At 32.9% G+C, this 20,143-nt stretch overlaps 1 protein-coding gene across 4 annotated transcripts; it reads left to right on the top strand.

Moving 5' to 3' along the window:
- The first annotated feature begins 3,468 nt into the window (after positions 1-3,468).
- LOC143079046 (uncharacterized) lies at positions 3,469-18,378 on the top strand. 4 transcript variants are annotated; one of them, XM_076254181.1, is made up of 8 exons: positions 3,469-3,530; positions 6,862-9,042; positions 9,278-9,364; positions 10,152-10,286; positions 11,146-11,483; positions 12,365-12,521; positions 15,121-15,195; positions 16,279-18,378. In XM_076254181.1, the coding sequence occupies exons 2-8, from the start codon at positions 6,927-6,929 to the stop codon at positions 18,279-18,281; spliced, it is 4,911 nt and encodes a 1,636-aa protein (XP_076110296.1). In that variant the 5' UTR covers positions 3,469-3,530; positions 6,862-6,926; the 3' UTR covers positions 18,282-18,378. The 4 variants fall into 4 exon arrangements, with proteins under 4 accessions (XP_076110296.1, XP_076110295.1, XP_076110293.1 ...); XM_076254180.1 differs by having other exon boundaries at positions 9,278-9,388; XM_076254178.1 differs by having other exon boundaries at positions 9,278-9,445.
- The last annotated feature ends 1,765 nt before the right edge of the window (positions 18,379-20,143 follow it).

Raw genomic sequence — 20,143 nt, 5'->3', positions numbered from 1 at the left:
ACATTCACCAATGATTGAACCAAATGGAAACTGTATTATCCCTGAATTTGAAACCGTGCAATTTTCAAGATGCATGCAAATGAGCATAATTTAACAGTTCACATTAAACACTTAACAAAACAAAGATTTAGATTTTCACCACAGCAGACAGACATGTTATATATATATATTAATTAAAGAAACTCACATTTAAGCATACACACCTAGAATGGTTTTCAAAATACAAGTATCTCGGTATATATCTATAAGCCCATCTGGCTCATTTATCAAAACTGTATTAGAAATCCTTTAAAGCTTTTTATATTAAAATTGAAGAAAGTTTTTCGGAAGAAAATCTTAACATTCACGTTTAAATAACACTGCGAAGCCGTTTTTATTAAGAGGCTGTCCAAGTAAATATTAGGCAAATCCTATGATAATGGTGGCACAACATCATTTTTCCCCACCGAATTTTTGGTTCCAATGCAATGTTTATATCATACAAAGGATACATATGTCAAAGATATTTTTGAATCAACAGTGGATGGCTCAGAAAATGATTTTAAAGTTCACTTACAACACAACAAAATTTTGTACAAAATATAGAGTTATCTCCCCTTTACAATGAATTTTCAGTGCTTTCTATGTATTTTTTTCTCTTTATTTGTTGTAGTTAATAAAAAACAAAACTTCACTTTGAGAAAGAATGAATTTGTGATATGAAATAGATGAAAAAAATTTGAAAACAAAATATGTCATATGCCATCCACTGCCTGGTTTTTCCATGGACACCCTCTTAAATGCTAGTGAAGTATGTGGACTATTTAAACCTCTTTCCTAAAAGAAGGAAGCAGTATCTTCCCAGTTTACTCTGTAAGGTACTTCACATATACTAGTCAACTAAAGAAATGATACACGACTTTGAAATAAAATTTATCAAAAAGTGTTACATATAAAACAAAATGATATACACTATTTTAAAAAGCTTTCATTTGCAACGTATGCACATGCGATAATGAAAATCAAAACTTTTCGGAAAGTATCTAAATTCCGTGTAAACGATCATAGGGTGTAAATTAGTTTTGCGGAAAGTTGAATAAAAAATCGACACATAATTTTCTAAGTACTAAATAAAATTTCAAATTTGTTTAAAAATATTCAATATGCTAATCAAGTTATGTTCATGTTGTAACTAATGGGTTGAAATATTGTTTTTTTTTAATTTTTGGGAAAAAAAGTGTTTTTTGAAATCTCAAAAATTGCAAAAAAATTTTTTTTATTTTCGTCTCAAATCAATGCTTTAGATATGAAAACAATACACAGTAAATTTGGAACCTTTCGGATTAGTTTTAAGATTGTTACCGCTTTTTGAATATCACTTTACACATACTGTCTATGGTAAATCAGTTGGTAATGTATTCATTTTAACGATTTCTCGTGGGGCCGAACTTTGCTTAAGTAATAAACGAAGAAACTGTATGATTTTTAAAAACAAATTGATGGCAAACACTGTCTTTACCTTTAAATGAGAGGTTGGCATCATTAGTTGGAACTTCTGTTTTCAAAATTGTCGTTTTATGTAAATTTTGTAAAAAAAAAAAAAAAAAATCGCGAAAAAACGTCAAAAGCAAAAAAAAATTTTTTTTTTAAACGGATTTATATTTCCATAATGATTAAGTATTACTTCCTTCAATATTGGTCCAATGAACGGAAAACTTTGTTTTTAATTTGAAAAAAAGTCTTGTATCGTTTCTTTTGTTGACTAGTATATTTACTGAGTCAATTTATACTTGGGATGCACAAAAATAAACAACAAATGCTGTAGTTATATCTAAACTTAGTAGATTTCTTATCTATTTCAATTTAATCAAAAGGAGGATATTATGTTGGTATCGATTAGGAAATTTATTAAGTAATTCTTATTAAAAGATGTATGAATACAATCTAAGAGAGAACATCAAAATACTTTTACAAGTAATATTTCAAAAAAGTTCTTAATAATGACACTATAAATTCCTTAAAATCCATAGCCGTGTGCTCTGAAGAGAGTCAATAGTAAATAAGCATGTCACTACAACAGTTCCCCTGAATATTTAGTGGTTCATATTATGTATATGTATATATTGGCTACTCAACTTACTTACAACTTACAACTCCCGTTAGCGCCATGTGTCGAATAGGGCGCTGATGGAAGCCTTCCATCTGAGACTGTCTGCTGCTGCTTGTTGTGCTTCTCTCGATGTTCATTCAAATTCTGTTCATTACATTCGTCTCCAGGTTTCCTTTGGTCATATTATATTTCTCTTTCATTGTGGTGTCCACGTCAAGGCGATTCTGCAATCATTCCATGGGTCCATGCACAGGACATGCCATAATAACTCCATCTCCTGGTCTTAATGGTGTTGGTGATGCTGCACATGTTGTTGGCTCATAGGAACTGATCTGTGTTGGAAATCATAGTTGGCAAATATTCTCTTGAAGATTCTACGCAAGTTCTTCAAGTTGCTACTCAAACTGAACACACATCCCTCAAAGGCATTGTCGTCTGATGAGTTTGAATGTCCCTTTTCTATTGTTCGCCTCTCTTTCTCAAATAATATTGCATCTCGGCTTCTACGACTATATTTTTCTGTGCTGTTATCTAACCTTGTTACATCGACAACAAGTAAATTGTTATTTTCTTTTAAATAAACATATAAAAATAATGGTGTTAATTATTTTTGAAGAATCGAGATTTTTTGAATGGTTTGGTTAAGTTACGTGCTTTTGATGGTCCATTGAAAGTTATGGCTGTTCGACATGTACACTATGCTTACACACAATCTTTTAGCTTAGACAAAAGTTCTATTTTTATTCAAATGCTTCTTTAAAATTGTAAATTTAACTGCTGCAACTAAAACAAACGCTCTGGTTATGTCATCGATCTACGCTAGCCAAGGATTGACTCGTTACCCTTGTCTAGCGAAGATGTGATTATCTGGACTATAAATATTTAAATGAAAATAATGTTTTCATGATCAAATTATTCTTATACGCAAAAAAACTACTCATAATATTTTTGAAAATAATGGATTCCAAACATTGATTTTATTTTAAATAAGGATATCACTTTTATAGCCTCGGAGTGTCCCCAAAACAGTGTGAGCACCACAGGCACTCGTCTCAGATTTTTTTCTCCCTATATACTGTTATATAACGTGTTATATAAAGCTATATAGAAAAAAAAAACATCCTGAGACGAGTGCCTGTGGTGAGGAAGTTGAAGTAGAGAATAGTTGATGACAATAAAGTGCATTTTCTGTTTGCCAATTGTAGGCTTAAATTTGTCCATCACGAATACATTAATGTAAAATAATAAATAGAATTTTGTACATTTAAATAATCTTTGTTTTAAAAATTTAACTTCATGTACGTTTGTGTGTATGTAAGTTTTGGTATTTAGTCGTTTATTTAAACATTAGTGTTTTTCCTTATGACTAAAAATAGTAACAAATCTTGTCTAGGGATTTCTAGTTTCAACATTCCTTTCATTTTATACAAGGAAACATTATGTAAGATTTTATTATATGTTTGCCCAGAAATTTGGTAAAGTATTGTTTTTTACTTTTATATATATCATTATTTTTTCATAAAAATTAATTAATTTATATTTTGTGTGTAAATCGAAAAGTACATGATAGTAATTTATCACTGAGTCAAAGTTTACTTTCAGTTTCGATTTCAATATATGACAATAGAAATTATATCTTCTATTCAGTCAATGATACATGTATATAGGGAGGAAAGATTCTCCCTATATGGCACACCCACGGAACCAACTATTATGTGTACATCAAGTTGCAAGGGGGAGGGGGTGTCATTGAACGCACCTTCCCTTGTAATGAACAATATTAAGATAAAACACGAAAGTCATTGGCGTATAAGCGAGAATCCGTTTTCATGTGACCTTCAATTTAACACATTCGCTAGAGATGGATTACTGTAACACATAACTTATGCGTGAAAAGGAAAAGAATGCCAGCATTGAAAGTGAAACAAGGGTATTAAACTATTTCATGGACTAATTCGATCCACAATAAAACAAACAATGATTACCATATATTTTTAATCTATACTATGTAATCAAACAGATCTGGAAAATCCACCTGCACGAGTTCACAACCTATTATATCTATATATATTTTTTTTAATTTATATCGGGTTATTATTATATACACACCGGTAGTCGTCGGAGGTCACACCGATGGTTATAAGTTGACGTCTGGTCTAAATTACACATAAAACTGTTACCTATTACCCAGTCCATGCATTGCAAATTGTTTATTTTATACCTTTTTATAATTTGGAAATGCGTTTTAGTATGTAATGAACAAAATATGAAAATTTGGGTCTAATCGGTGTCAGACCATGAATTCGACAGTTAATGCCCTTTTAATCTGTGGTTGATGGTTGTCTCACTGGCGGATCATATAATTTACAACTAAATAGCGCAATACAACGGGTGTTTTCTAACATTGTTGAAATAGCCACATGAACGAATATATCGACATGTATGGCAAGCCGTTCTCGTCAAAACTATGTTTAAACCATTTTTCGAAAAATTTACACACTGAGAATTACAACAAAGCACACCGAGATTTTAAAACTTCAAAACGCACACTCAGAATTGAAAATTACACACTGAGAATTGAAAATTACACACTGAGATTTCATAAAGACGCACTGAGATTACAAAAATGAAAAACGCACACTGAGAATTGAAAATTACACACTGAGAATTGAAAATTACACACTGAGATTTCAAAAAGACACACTGAGAATAAATAAACTGAAAACACACACTGAGAATTTGAAATTACACACTGAGAATTTAAAATTACACACTGAGAATTTAAAATTACACACTGAGATTTGTGCGCACTTTTTATGCGCACATATCTTATTAGCATACTTAATCTGAATCTATTACAAGCTTAAAACAACAAGGGGACAGAACTCGTTAGTCCTTCGATTTGGTTCCAAATTATTAATAAAAAAAACTTTAGAAATACAAGAAAAAGAAAAATGCCCACTTACTCTTATTACAAAATATAACCAAATGGTGAAAAACTTTATTAAAATTATAAGAACACATTGGAACAATCTGCAAAAGAATGCAGTGAAATTTTTACTCAAGTGTCTATTATAGCATATAAAGGTAACAAAAATATAAAAGATTAACTAGCGAAATCAGGGAAACAGTTGGAAGACTTTTGAAAAGGGACCCACGGTTTTAAGTAAAAAAAATCATCCCGATACACTGGTAGTAATGATCTGAATTATAGGCAACAAACTTATGAATATGAGCGATGTTAAGTCTTGAAATTTATTACGAATGTTGGTTGAAGGAATCGCATTTCATTATAATGACAAGAGTTCTTGAGATCAAGATATTAATCTGTTGAATTATTCAACTCATGAATATTGATTAGTAATTTGCATATTAATCTCAGTGTGTATTTTTGAAATCCATACCTGCCAAGTTTTCAAAATGCCCATGGGGGTTTTGCGTGCAAGATGGCTGCCATACTCCTAAAAAAACCTTCAAGGGGGCCTTCAAATACAGTGTAATGTTGTTTTTTGGCTTCTTCATACTTTTATAAGCCTCAATTCATTGTAAAATTGATTGTTTTGTTAAAATTGTGGACATAATTGCTCTTTTAAAATTTCAATTTGGGAGCCTCCATGGGGGAAATCCCCCGCAAATAGTGACAGTTGGCAGGTATGGAAATCTCAGTGTGTAATTAACAATTCTCAGTGTGTGTTTTTCAATTTATTTCATCTCAGTGTGTCTTTTTAAAATCTCAGTGTGTAATTTTGAATTCTCAGTGTGTGTTTATTTTTTTTTCAAATCTCAGTGTGTAATTTCGATTTCTCAGTGTGTTATTTTAGGTTTTTAAATGTCAGTGTGTATTTTTTTTTCGAAAAAAGGGTTTAAACATAGTTTTGACGAGAACGGCTTGCCATAGCGTCACTTATGTCAATCGAGTTAGAGAGAGGATACACTTTTTTTTCTCTTTTGGAAATTGAATTTTCTGCCATCGGTCTTGACTGGCAATTCGTGACTACCGACACCACCACATCTAATTTACCATGGGATGTACATAATCAAGTGATTATAACAACTGCTTGTTTCTGAATCCTTATTTTGAAAATGTTTATAAAATATACTTGTATTATTCATAATATATTGTTTTTACCAACTACTTAAAATAATCCTATCCAAATAAGTACAATATACAAAATTCAAGATGACAGCAATTATATAATTCAGTACAATAAGAAAAATACATACAATAAATATATTATGTTAAAACAGTAACAGTAACTATTTGACAAAACAATAGTGTATGCATTGTTTCAACTCTTGGTGTTGTAAGTATTAGTTTTATTAATCATATATGTGGAAATTTATATAAAAAAAGTTGTTTTTTAACAAACTGCAGTAAATTTCGATCGTCTGTATTCTAAACATATTGGGTTTTAGCATTTCAAATATGAAAAAAAACTAGATTATAAGTGTTCTTCCAGTATCATTGTTGAACGCTTACTTGTGTTTCTGTTGTGTCGTTGTTCTCCTCTTATATTTGATGCGTTTCCCTCAGTTTTAGTTCGTAACCCGGATTTGATTTTTCTCAATCTATTTATGAGTTCCAAACAGCGGTATACTACTGTTGCCTTTATTGTGCCCTTTGGATGTCTTATTTTATGTGTGTGGCAAGGTTGCTGTTTCATTGAATCAGATGTATTCCTGACATCACTTTTTAATCAAATGATTTATTTAAACTTATCAATTCTAAGTTAAATACAAATACAATGTCATTTCATATTATGTGGTTATAGGATATAGAAAAGATTGCACATAAAACATGGATAAAGGTTAACAGTATTGACGAAAAAGCAAAATAATGGACAATATTCAACGTCATCACCAAGTACACAGAGAAACGTTACCGAATAAAAACAGGATTTTGTTCTTTGACAATGGATTATTATCTGATAGTAGTGATGAGGATTATAACCAAGGAAAACATCTAACATTTGTAAACAACATCAACGAAAATCGACCAAGGTCACACAGAAGTCAGAGGACACCCATTCAGTATAAAAATCAAACACCGTTCTACAAAAACAACTTTAAGACTGCAGATAGAATCAATAACACCGATGATGTCGGCGACTCAAAGAATGATGTCAAAGTTTTTAATAATGCCCAACCTGTTACATACTTCAAAAGATCCTCTGGTTTCTTTCCGAACGGCGATGAAAATGTTGACAGTTGTAGCGATGAAGATGAACCCCCAATTAACCATCTGACACATATAAACCGTATACAACAACATTCTTTTAGGAAAAATAGAGTTAATAAGTTGCCCAATGACGAAGGTAATCACGAAGAACATAATAATTTTGAAAATGAATCTTCTCATTGTTGGAACAATTTGCAGACAAACAATGACACTTCTGTTCATCCACTATATCGAAAAAGGCAACCTGAAAGTAAAGATAACTATTGGCTAAGTAGCACAGACAGTACTACTTCGACATTATCATTTGAAAATGGATCAGTTGACGAAGTGGACGATGAAAGATTTGTCTCTCTCACTTTTAAGAATGACTTGAAAAGTAAAAACTCTGCTGGCTACCAGAATCTTCACACACATCCTTCTTTTGTGGCAGACGAGACAAAACTAGCGGCAAGCAGATTTTTTTCCAATAATTGTTCTGATGATGACGAAGAGGACCACACTAACTTTGGTGAATTTTTAACTTGTAAAAATAAGTTCACACCGTTAGGTCAGAATCATCTACCGATTAATAAATTCACAAACGTACAAACAAACGAACAGAACAATGATACCGAAAGAAATAATCCATCAACAGAAACATTCATACAAACAAGGGATATAGATGAACGTCAACCCATGGATCAGTATGACAACTCAAAGAGAGGAAATGTTAATTTAGCGCCAAAACAGTGTATTGCAACTACGAATGATACTGAAATTGTTAATGCATCTAACCTACAAAGATCTGGTATTCAACAGAAGAATGCAACGACCATAAGTTGCAATCGAAAGACAGAAGCATCACCATCTTCTGTACAACAAGCAGATACATATGGCAATGTGACTGAGGATCATAGGTTTAACGATTCAAAGACATCTGACACTATAACACTAAGCTTTGAACTCAAACTCAATACCAGTAAAACACAGGCTACAACAGAAGAGGGCCGTAAGGGTGACGCAACATCATTAGTAGAACATGAGAAAACCGTGACATCCAAAGCAAAAGTCTGTCAAGTCGATTTTTCTGAATTTAACGATGACGAAATTCAAAGAAAAATCAAATTAAATAGCCACCATAATGAAGAAGTGGAAAAAAGCACAACAGAGTATATGCCTAGTATGTCCGACTTTTTCTGTAAATCAGATGTACATAAGTCGTCAAACAATCACACTTTAGAACAAGAGAATGTTCAAAGTCGAGAAATAAAACCAAACAATCACCCTTTAGAACAAAGGAGTCTTCAAAGTCAAGAAATAAAACCAAACAATCATATTTTAGAAAAAGAGAGTCTTCAAAGTCAAGAAATAAAACGAAACAATCACACTTTAGAACAAGAGAATGTTCAGAGTCGAGAAATAAAACCAAACAATCACCTTTTAGAACAAAGGAGTCTTCAAAGTCAAGAAACAAAACAAAATAATCAAAGCTTAGAACAAAGGAGTCTTCAAAGTCAAGAAATAAAACCAAGCAACCATTTTTTAGAACAAGAGAGTTTTCAACGTCAAGAAATAAAACGAAACAATCAAAGTTTAGAAAAAGTGAGTCTTCATAGTCAAGAAATAAGACCAAATAATGAAAATTTCGGACAGGGGAGTGTGCCAAGTCAAGAAATAAAACCAAACAATCACAGATTAGAACAACGGAGTCTTCAAAGTCAACAAACAAAACCACTGATGACACAATATAATCCTTTTCGGACAACGTTCAACTCCGTGGGTCTTCGTTCAGAAGGTAACGTATGCTATTGTTTACCGTGTTATTTGCTAGAATAAAAGATCAGTGAACATAAGAATGCATACTATTTGATACATTTATTTCCTTATGACTTCAAGTTCAAGTTTGAAGCAACTTTTCTAACTTTCAATGTCAAATTTGAACCAAAATACATTCTTTTCATTGTTTACTAGCTGGCAATGACAAATTGAACCAAATTACGTTTGTTAAATCGTATTCTTCTTATTTCAAGGTCAAACAATATTCGAAATGAGACTGAAGGACACCAAATTAAACAATACGGGAATAGATAATGATGACGACGATTTGGAAATCGACGGTGAGAAATCTCATTCAAGTACTGGTAAGATCTGGCATAAACCTTGCCATGAATCAAACGACATTTCTGTACAAAGCTGTCGTATGTATGATGTTATTTCATTAAATATGAATGCATGTGTACAGAAAAGAACAGTTTGATAAACATGCATGTACTGAATGAAGAATTCAGATTCATTGAATTAACAACATTATACAGCTCTTTTAAGGTACTAGTATGACAACAACCAAGAGGCGTTCCGAAATTTGATTTAATTTCCCTATAAAATGCAACCATCATCATGAACTCATGTTTACTATGACAACTTCACAACAATGCTTTGGAACAAACGAAAAAATTGATATAACTCGTCATTTCATGGTTGTAATGTAGCAAAATGTAATTATAAAAAATGAAACACTTTATAAATTGCATGCGCTTTTCTGGATTTGCCTTCATTATGATCAGTAACGCTCAAAGCCGAATATTTGAAGGCCAATGCTGTATGAGAACCGAAATAATTTTATAGGGTTGCGGAAGCGTTGATTCTGCGCACACTTATACTTATGATGCAATTCTGCTTCTGCACTAAATACAAATGTGCTTCGGTCAACGCTTTTACACCCAATACAATTACAGAATGAAATATTTAAGTCGAATATTGATTTTATGTGAACAAACTAAGGTTCGCGTGCAATCTCAAGACCTTGATATTTTTATTTTACGTGTATTGTTAATAACGTTTGCTATTTCATTATTATTTTAGGATTTACTAAATAAAAATGACTATATTAATTGCCTTTCACAGAAAAGCAACGTAAAACTGAACCCACAAAGCTCCAAAAAGACAATATCAACTCTTCAGTAGTTAATAAGCCAAAGGAGAAAAGGTCACACACTAGAAGACAGTCCTCACAGGGAGAATATAAACACACGTGTACAGGTAACAATTGTATATCATGGGGTGAATTTTCCATGGATGTACCGTGCTTCAATGATGACCGGAAAAAACTAACCCTATTGTAATTCTGAAAATATTTGTAAACGAGATCCCCTTTCTTAAAGTAAGACAATTAGGGAGGGAAGGCTAAATAATGTTTTTCTAATATCTTCTATAGTATTTGTTTCGTATCCACTAGTACAATGAACTTTATGGATATTAGTATTTAGCTTGTCGATTCAGTATTGAAATTTTGTATTTGCGCCAGACGCGCGTTTCATCTACTAAAGACTCATCAGTGACGCTCGAATACAAAAGGTTAAAAAGGCTAAATAAAGTACAAAGTCGAAGAGCATTGGAGACTAAAAATTCCTAAAAGTTTCGCCAAATACAGCTTGGATATTTTTGTGGTAGAAAAACCTTAGTATTTAAGAAATTAAAAGTTTTGTAAACAGTTAATTTATAATTATGACTATATCAATGACAATTCCTGCCAGCACATAAGTACTGACTAGTGGGCTAGTGATACCCTCGGGGAATAAAAACTCCACCAGCAGTAGCATCGACCCAGTGGTTGTAAATAAACTCATCATAGTTACCAGGATTGAAATTTTGTATTTGCACCAGACGCGCGTTTCAGTAAGCCATTTGATATTCGTATTTAATTTTTCGATTCTGTGAGCCATTTACCTTTTCTATTTAACTTTTCGATTCAGTAAGCCATTTGCTATTCGTATTTCAGTTTTTCGGTTTAGTAAGCTATTTGATATTTTTATTGAACTTTTTGCTTAAAGAAGCCCTTACATATATCTATTTAACTTTTCCGTCCCGAAACTCACTCAAAACAAATATTCCGTTTCAGGGTGTGGTCGTAAAGATTGCGATGGAAATTTCATGAAGTTGTTAAGAGCAATGATTAAAACAGGTCGTCAGAAAGGTTTTGAGATCAGGAATGTTGTACCCGACGGAAACTGTATGTTTGCTGCTGTCATTGATCAACTTGAACTCCTAGATGATTGTCATACCAGTCCTTTTGCTCTTCGACAAGCATGTACCAAGTTCCTGGAGTGTAACCCGAACAGTGAAGACGGCACACCTTTCTGTCTATTCCTTGATGCTGAGTCATGGGAAGAGTACTTGTCCAGGATTAGTCAAGAAGGACAGTGGGGAGATCATCTCATGTTACATGCAATAACAAATGTAGGTTTATTATTATATAATTTAATTTTGGATATAACGCGTCTTCTGGTTGGCAGACAGTTTTTCGTCTATCAGCTCATAGCCATAATTTTGGCATGTGACCGTAACGTTTTCTTATGATTCACGTAAAATGAAATTTAGAATTGAATCATGAGGAATGACTGTTATATATTTTCTGCATATTCGAAATAACGTTAAATGTGGTGCACACTTTAAAATAATCCGCTACTTTCTTGCCATTTTCCTTTAGGTACGAACTTTATTTATCTTGCTATAAAACCAGGTTTCATCAACCCTTTTCTTTGTAAATTACCTGTACCAAAACAGGTATATTACAGTTGTTTTTCACTCGTTCCGTTTTTTGATAACATTTGATTTTGTCGGTATTTATGGAATTCTCCTTACCTTGTAGTTCGGTATTTATGGAATTCTCCTTACCTTGTAGTTCGGTTTTTATGGAATTCTCCTTACCTTGTAGTTCGGTTTTTCTGGAATTCTCCTTACCTTGTAGTTCGGTATTTATGGAATTCTCCTTACCTTGTAGTTCGGTTTTTCTGGAATTCTCCTTACCTTGTAGTTCGGTTTTTCTGGAATTCTCCTTACCTTGTAGTTCGGTATTTTTGATATAAACTTCTTTTCGTATTATTTCAAAGTAAGGTGAGAATGCTGGTTGATCACAGAAACTATCAAAGAAGACAAGAATAATTTACAACACACAAATTACCGCCTTTACCGTTTTTTTCTTCAAATATGTTAAACATCCTCATTAAACTTTTTATTAATTAGTTGAATAGGTTGAATAACAGATACACCAGGAAATTAGCTCAGTGAATGTTTTTATGGTTTGATATATTAAAATACTGTTTACACTTCTTTTACAGGTAACAAATAGAAATATAACAATTATAAATGGAGAGGACGAAATGAAATGGACCACTATACATCCCCTGTTAAAAGATTCTGCAAAACAAGATCCACTGTATCTAGGTCACGTGGGAGAACTTCATTATGTCAGCATGAGACCAATACCTCAGAAAGGTAAGCATTTACATTGCAGATGCAAGAAATAATTGCAAAATATGAAACATGTTTTAATCTTTTGTCATGCATTGTAAGATTGTACATATAAAAACAAAATGTGTGCTCCACTATTGCATTGCATATTTGTATTTTCATAACGAAGTTTGGAGTCACTTAGGCGACGATTCCCTCACACGATTCTGAAACACTTTTAAGGTACCTTTGTCTTCACTAGATTCGTTATTATACATATCTGTAGTTCTTAAGAAGATTTTCAAGAAAGTTTAGGTTAATATACGTATTATGATTTAAGTTGACAGTTGTAATATTGACGTCTAGGAGCAAATAGTTCATGCATAGTCCCAGATGAGAACAACTTAACAATGAATTTAAAAGGCATGTCATGTAACAGGGGTGAACCGAAATGTAGGGCAGGTAATTGGACTTCTATTAGAAAATGAGGTAATATGGATAGTGAAAGAAATTAAACCTTGCAATAGGCTACATAGGTTCCCCTTAATGAGTTATTGCATGAGTGGTATTTATGAAGACTCATTAAAGTGTTCGTTGAAAACGATGTCATCGGTTTTATTTATTTGCAAGATTTTGTTAGACACGAAGCCTTCGGTGTAAAGTATCATGAAAGTCCGGAGCATGCACGTAAAAGGACCTGACTTAGGACATCGGCAAGCTTATAGTTTCATAAGATCGGAGTTATGCCGCTTTAATTGTTTGACGACTACAACTAAAACTGACGAAATTGGCAGATAACCCAATTTTAAAATTTCATCATGAAGAATCAGTTATTGCGAGTTATTGCGAGCAACTTAAAATAAGTTGCATATCATTTTTAATTGAAATACTTGAGAATGTATAAAAAAAACACCAAAAAAAAACATTGGTACTTACGGTACACAATTTCAGTTTTCAATATTTTTTTGGAAACTGCCTGAAATGAAAATAATCAGAACTTTATAATATTAATTTTCAATTTACACATACAATGAAGTGAATTGATTTATGTATGATTTAAGTCACAAAAAAATGATAATATAGATATCTATTATCATGAACGTATCCGAAATTTGCTATGTGTGTATACGAAAACAAGGAAATATTAAATAAAGTTCATAAGTGCTGTTAATCCTTTTAATGTGCTTTTCGTAAGTACTGGAAATTAGTGTTTTCCACTTTATATTGGGAACATACAACATATTTTACATATCAACTTAAGGAGGTTTCAACTTCCTCTTACTTGATGTTTTTCCACCAATAGTTTTATAAATTTGATTAAAAATACTTAAAAGTCATCCAAAATGAAAGATATTTAAAGAGTATTTCTTTGCTGTAAAATTTAAAAAATGATTATATAATTGCTCATGCACTGTGAATTCGGTAGCATATATGTTTATTTTACAAAGTACTGAACCCAGGCTCCACACCTTTTATAGCCACACAAATAATAGTGGACGGGGTTTAACATATCTGTAAGCAACCATCCCATAGCCTTGGACATTCAGATAACATAACATTGCAAGAAAACCTGTAAAAATATAAATCGGGAATGGTTTGACAAAGTAACTGTTGGAAGCAAGGTTGTCGTTGGTTCACGTTTATCTTATTTTTTTTCTTTCATAAATTGATTTGTTATAAATTTGGTCGTTGGTTGTCTCACCTGACTTTTTTTCACATTTTCATGTCTATATAGGTAGATCTTTCTTCATTTTATTTTCTTAGCTGATATGAAAGAGAAAGGGAATGCAATTACATTTGGTCTGTAGCTTCATTATGTTGATTTTTAGCAGGTACGCAATTTCAACTGCATTGAAGACACTTGTTGTTTGTGTGATATTTTACAACACTTGATTGAATATGTAAATTTGGTAAAATTGGGAACTGTAATCTCTGATCGTTGTTTGAACGGAAACTGCACATTTCAATGTTTTACAACCGAATGCATTTCAATAGGTTCGATCCCCGGCTCTGTTCAAAAGTCCTGAATTGGTGTTTCGGCTTCGCTGAACACGCGTTATTAACTGAGTATCAGAAAAGACTGGTCGGCTTTGAGTTAATATAACATGTAAGCGTATGCTGAGCGTAGGGTTATATAAAAGTCTTTCTAAGAAATGGAGCTTGCTAGCATTTTAAGAAATCAGTTCAGTCGTTCTACAACAAATCACTTTTTAATTTGATATTATATCAACATGTTAACGTAAAAAATAAACATGTTATAACTGACAATGTCTTTGGATAGTAACATATCAATCAAACGATCAACATTTAAGAATTGAATGCTCTTTTTTGTAAATTTATTGGGTTAAATTACAAAAAAAAAGCATTCAATACTTATAAATAATTACATTTTTACCTATAGGATCATGAAAACACGCCTTTTATCAAGTTTTTCATTTACCTGTGCACTTAATTGTGGGACCTCGTGTCATCATGAATGAAAAGCTGCATTGTGTAATGCAATTGATTAAGGAATGTCACGAGATTGCTAGTTAGCCAATCAGAATAACGTATTATAATGAAACATACATCTAATGTAATTATATCTTTATGATTATTTCTTAAATACATATCGAGATGTACAATGAATGTTATTTTATTTCAGAATCTGAATTCCAGGATGATGAATATACATCTATTGATCTGTATAATATAATGCCAAGTCTTCCAAATTTAGAAGGTATGCTTTATTTCTGAAGTTTAAGGATGTTCGATCCTCTAATTTTTTTAATTGTTTTTGCCAGATATTCGCCCAATAACCCCCGCCTTTTTTACCATTATAATTTGATTACTTATAGTTTAAAATATCATCTTTGAACATCTTTTAATATCCTTGATATTTTTTCATTGTTTTTGAAAGAAAATATGTGCCAATGTTAGATGAATGAAAATCTAGAAAGAATTAATCAATGACTTATTTATATCTCCAACACAAGAACACGGACACATTATTTTTTCTGCTTTTCCAGTTTCTTTATTTATATTCAATCAATTTGTTACAGTCTTTAATTTAAAATGCTAGTTATTTTAAAACAGAGTAGCGAACACCCTTAACCGATTAAGATTACAACCTTGCCCAAACTTATATTATATTGAACGATATCCACTCATTAACTCCGACATATTCAACGACAGAGAATAATATTAACACAGACGATATACACATCATAACAATAAACTGCCAAGTGAACATTAACAATTCAAAAATTATACTTTTACTAAAATTTCCTTTCTTTGATAAACACGTAAATAAAACGAAGTATAAAATTGAGAATGGAAATGGGGAATATGCCAAAGAGACAACAACCTTACCAAAGAGTAGAAGGCCACCATTGGGTCTTCTGTAATCCTGCACCTGGTGGCGGGCTTCCACTGTCCCCTAATGTGTATAAGTTCAGAGAAAATGGACGTCATACTTCACTCATGAACATTTAAATGAACTTAATTAAAAAAACAACATACAACACTTAAAAAAGCCAGAGGCTCCTGACTTGGGACCGGTGCATAAATGCCCAACCGGGTAATTATGTTCAGTGAGCAGTACGCACGATATACTAACTATTGCACTGTCAATTGTATTGCAGTTGTTTTTGCGGTTGCTAAAAATTGATTTGAAAATTGAAAGATTTTTAATTCGCTGTGTTCCTGTCTTGTTGATATAAGTTCCTTATAACTACTTCTATAAATTCCACTTGCACATGTACTGCATTGCATTTTTTTTGTGACTGCTTATCTTGTATTTTTGTGTATTTTTTTTTTATAGAAACTGCTCATGAAGATATGTTTCTGGAGGACTACATTGATCCTTGGAGTGAAATACCTGCAGTTCATTTTACATTTCTTGTAAAACAGTTTATTCCCATTAAAGCTACAATCAAGTATGCAGATAGTATGTGCCATCAGGCTTTTGCGCTTGAATCGTCAAGTGACGACTTTGTAGGGGGTTCCAATAGTTCATTTCAATTAAAAGCAATCGGAGATGTAGTCGAAGGATTTTTTGTTACACTTGACGGAAAACCTGAGGATGATTGTTTTGGATTCTGGGTGGACGTTGGAATTATATGCTCACTGACCATTTGCATAGCATATCCTCAGAACTTTGAGAACACTGGAACTATTGACCAATCTGACGTCACTGTTTGTACTAGAAGTACTCATTCAGGATATGCAAGGCTTTTAGCTCGATATCCAGATACGTGGGGATTTAAAAGAAAAGCCGAAGGTGGAAGGACCTACTACATTCCTAACACACATGACAAGTTCGAAGATTCTAGTGTAACAAAGCGAATCAAAGACCAATATGCAAATCAAAACCCGATGATTGTTCATTTATTTTCCAAGAAATATTCTGGTATATATAGCCCGTTTTGGCCAGAAGGAGCCATGGCCTGGCGGTCACGTTCTAGAGATGCAAACTGGCCATCACAAGACCTTATAGAATCCATTGTAAGTGAAGGTGTTTATTATATTGGTAATCCACACTCCAACAGCCCCAAACCTGATATAGAATTTCAAATCTGTTTCGGTGTTGCGGAACGACGACTTGCAAATGAAGCACTATCAAAAGAACAGAGATACTGTTTTATAGTTTTCAAAGCATTGGTCAGCCATACCTTGATGGGAGACGAATCAATCGAATCTGCTCATTTAAAAAGCGTGTTTTTCTCATGTTGCGAACAAGTTCCACAACAGTATTGGTCATCCAGAGTAAGCGGATGTATTTTGTATTTAATTGACACTTTAACTAGACAGATAGACAATGGTAATATACCAAATTACTTCATTTCATCAAATAATATGATAGACCATCTCTCACAGGAACAATTACAAGGAGTCCTTGGGAAGCTACAGAATCTTCGGACTAATCCTCTGATAGCCTTGTACAGCATAGCCTACCAGAATATGGTTACAAACGCAGATGAGATCTATCAAGATATACGTATGGACATCGAGGACTTTCATGAACATAAAAGTGTCCGACATTCGGTTATTTTTTCATTGGTACCAGCTAAAATTAAGCAAGCCGCAAAATATATAGAACGTAATAGTTTCGATGTAGCGATAGAAATTATACAAGAGGCCCACGAGGATAGATTGTTAGTAAGTACATGTGAAGATAACATTCCGTTTGTAGCTTTCGTTACGGAAGTGACAAACAGCTTTGGATTGACTAAACAATGGTGGTTATGTGTCCATGCTGACGAAACTCTTGGAACAGCTCTAGCTGCAGAACTAAGCTTGCTCCACAGTCCCATGCCGCTTCACGAAATCGTTGGGACTGAAACTGCTGATCGATATGGAGACCTTTTGATTCCGAGGCCTTTAGCTGAAAGTCTCTGTTCACTTTGCTATGACTTCTACATTTACCTTTCACTAAAACACCGAAAGAAGAAGGCAGTAGCATTCCTCGTGAAGGCGAGACAGGTTTTCATCCATATCAACCAATTTGGAACTATTCCACAAGACTTCCCGGGTACAATAGATCCAGAGGATTTCAATTTGCATCATATATTCAAAATATACAGATCTCTTGTTCAAAGTTTTATTATGACTACATCTTCTGAGTCTTTGTGTGCCCTACGACTAGACGAAATTGCCATGGAAACACAGGCAATAAGTGAAAAAGTTAATACCGAAGAGGCGTACACTATCTTGTTATTGATGTGGAAATTCTTAGGAAATACAGAGAAGTTTAATGCGGTATCTGCAATACTTGACCGATTTGCTGCACAAACACCAACAGGAACTCAGCAGATCTCTTCGTAGAGTTTGTTAACTTATGTGTGATTGAGGTGTAAATATGTTAAACTCTTTTGAACGTTTCAGAATAATGTTTTATATAAATAAAGTCTTATTTACCTTTTCCCGAATGAGATTGGAGTACATAAGGGGAGAAACATACATCTAATGGCTGATGTAAAACCTGTTCATACTGCTCCGATTTTATTAACCTACTCCCTATAGAAGATATTGGTCTTGGATATGATGTTTTGGTTTTACCATTTATTTGGTGTGTATGTACCTTTTATCATGAACACTTTGATAGGTATATAGGACTTTGAATGGAAAAAAAGATCAGCAAGTTTAGATCTACAAATAAGTTAAATTGGCCGAAATATTCAGTCTACACCTTGTAGGAATTATTGTCCATAAAATGACAAATTTATCATTTTAGTTTTTGTTTTTGCCTATTATCTTGAAAAATATAAAAGATAAGTAGAAACTTTAAATACAAAATTGTCAACAAGACAACCCCTACAAATAGGTCATCATAAATGAAATTGTCAGTTGTTTTCTGGGGGAATAATGGACATTAATTGACGATTTTTACCCTTCATGTGTTCTGGAACATATAATTAGTTATCAAGGGTACAAGGCTTATTATTTGATACGCCAGACACGCGTACTGTCTACACAAGGCTCATCAGTGACGCTCCGATCAAAATATTTAGAAAGCCCTAACAAGTACAAAATTGAAGAGCATTGACAACCTAGAATTCCAAAAAAATTGTGCCAAATACGGCTACAGTAATCTATGCTTTGGATAAGAAACTCCCAAGTATTTCGAATAATTCATACTTTAGCAAACGGTAAATTTATAAAAGTGACCATATAATTAATACTCATGTAAACACCGAAGTGCTGACTACTGGGCTGGTTATACCCTCGGGGACGAAACGTCCACCAGCTGTATAGGATTGAGAGAAACTGTAAACAAACAGACATTATCAGCAGTACAAGATCTACAAAAATGAGATTTCAGACTATCATGTTGAAGTGTACCCATATTTTAACTATTATATTATTGTGTCTGGTTATTTAACGCATCAATGTAAAAATATCGGAAATTGATGAGACTGTCATTAAAGTGAGAGGGTTAGTGCTATAGAACCAGGTTTAATCCACCATTTTCTACATTTGAAAATGCCTGTACCAAGTCAGGAATATGACAGTTTTTGTCCATTCGTTTTTGATGCGTTTTGTTATTTGATTTTGCCATGTGATTATGGACTTTCCCAATTGATCTTCCTCTAAGTTCAGTATTTTTGTGATTTTACTTTTTTCCATTGTTTAAGGTGCACACTGACCTCTGTTGAACCTCGTTTTAAATACATAGAAAATATTTCCTAGCAATAAGAAACATATTTTATTTCCATTGTAAAACGTTGATTTTCTAAATTTCTAATAGTCTCTCCAAACAATAATGTTTTCATCGATATGATAGAAATGTTCTCGTTGGTTTACACTTCGATAAACAAAGCTGCGAGAATTACTTTCGTAACCTATGTAATCTCATTGTGATTATTTCGAATTTTAACCATGTTTTTGATTTAATCGGACTAGTCAACACATTTTGAAAAATATATTGAACGCTTATAATTCTCAACACAAACATTTTTTTTTAATTTCAACTTTCTTTGAACCTAGGAATTCAATTCCTAGACATCGCGCAATCGTACAAGAATATATCGCAGTGAGTTCAAACAGATTACGAAAGTACATAGATGCCTCATCATAGTCTATTGAACTTGACAATTTTTTTTTAAACGGACCAATCACATTCAAGTACTTGTACTTATGCAAATCATAGACGAAAATTTCTGCATGAGCAACAATAGAAAACAATG

The sequence above is a fragment of the Mytilus galloprovincialis genome, chromosome 6 (assembly GCF_965363235.1).
Source record: "Mytilus galloprovincialis chromosome 6, xbMytGall1.hap1.1, whole genome shotgun sequence".
Lineage (NCBI taxonomy): Eukaryota > Metazoa > Mollusca > Bivalvia > Mytilida > Mytilidae > Mytilus > Mytilus galloprovincialis.
Note: the sequence above shows the minus strand (reverse complement) of the source record. Positions and strands in the feature narration are given on the sequence as shown.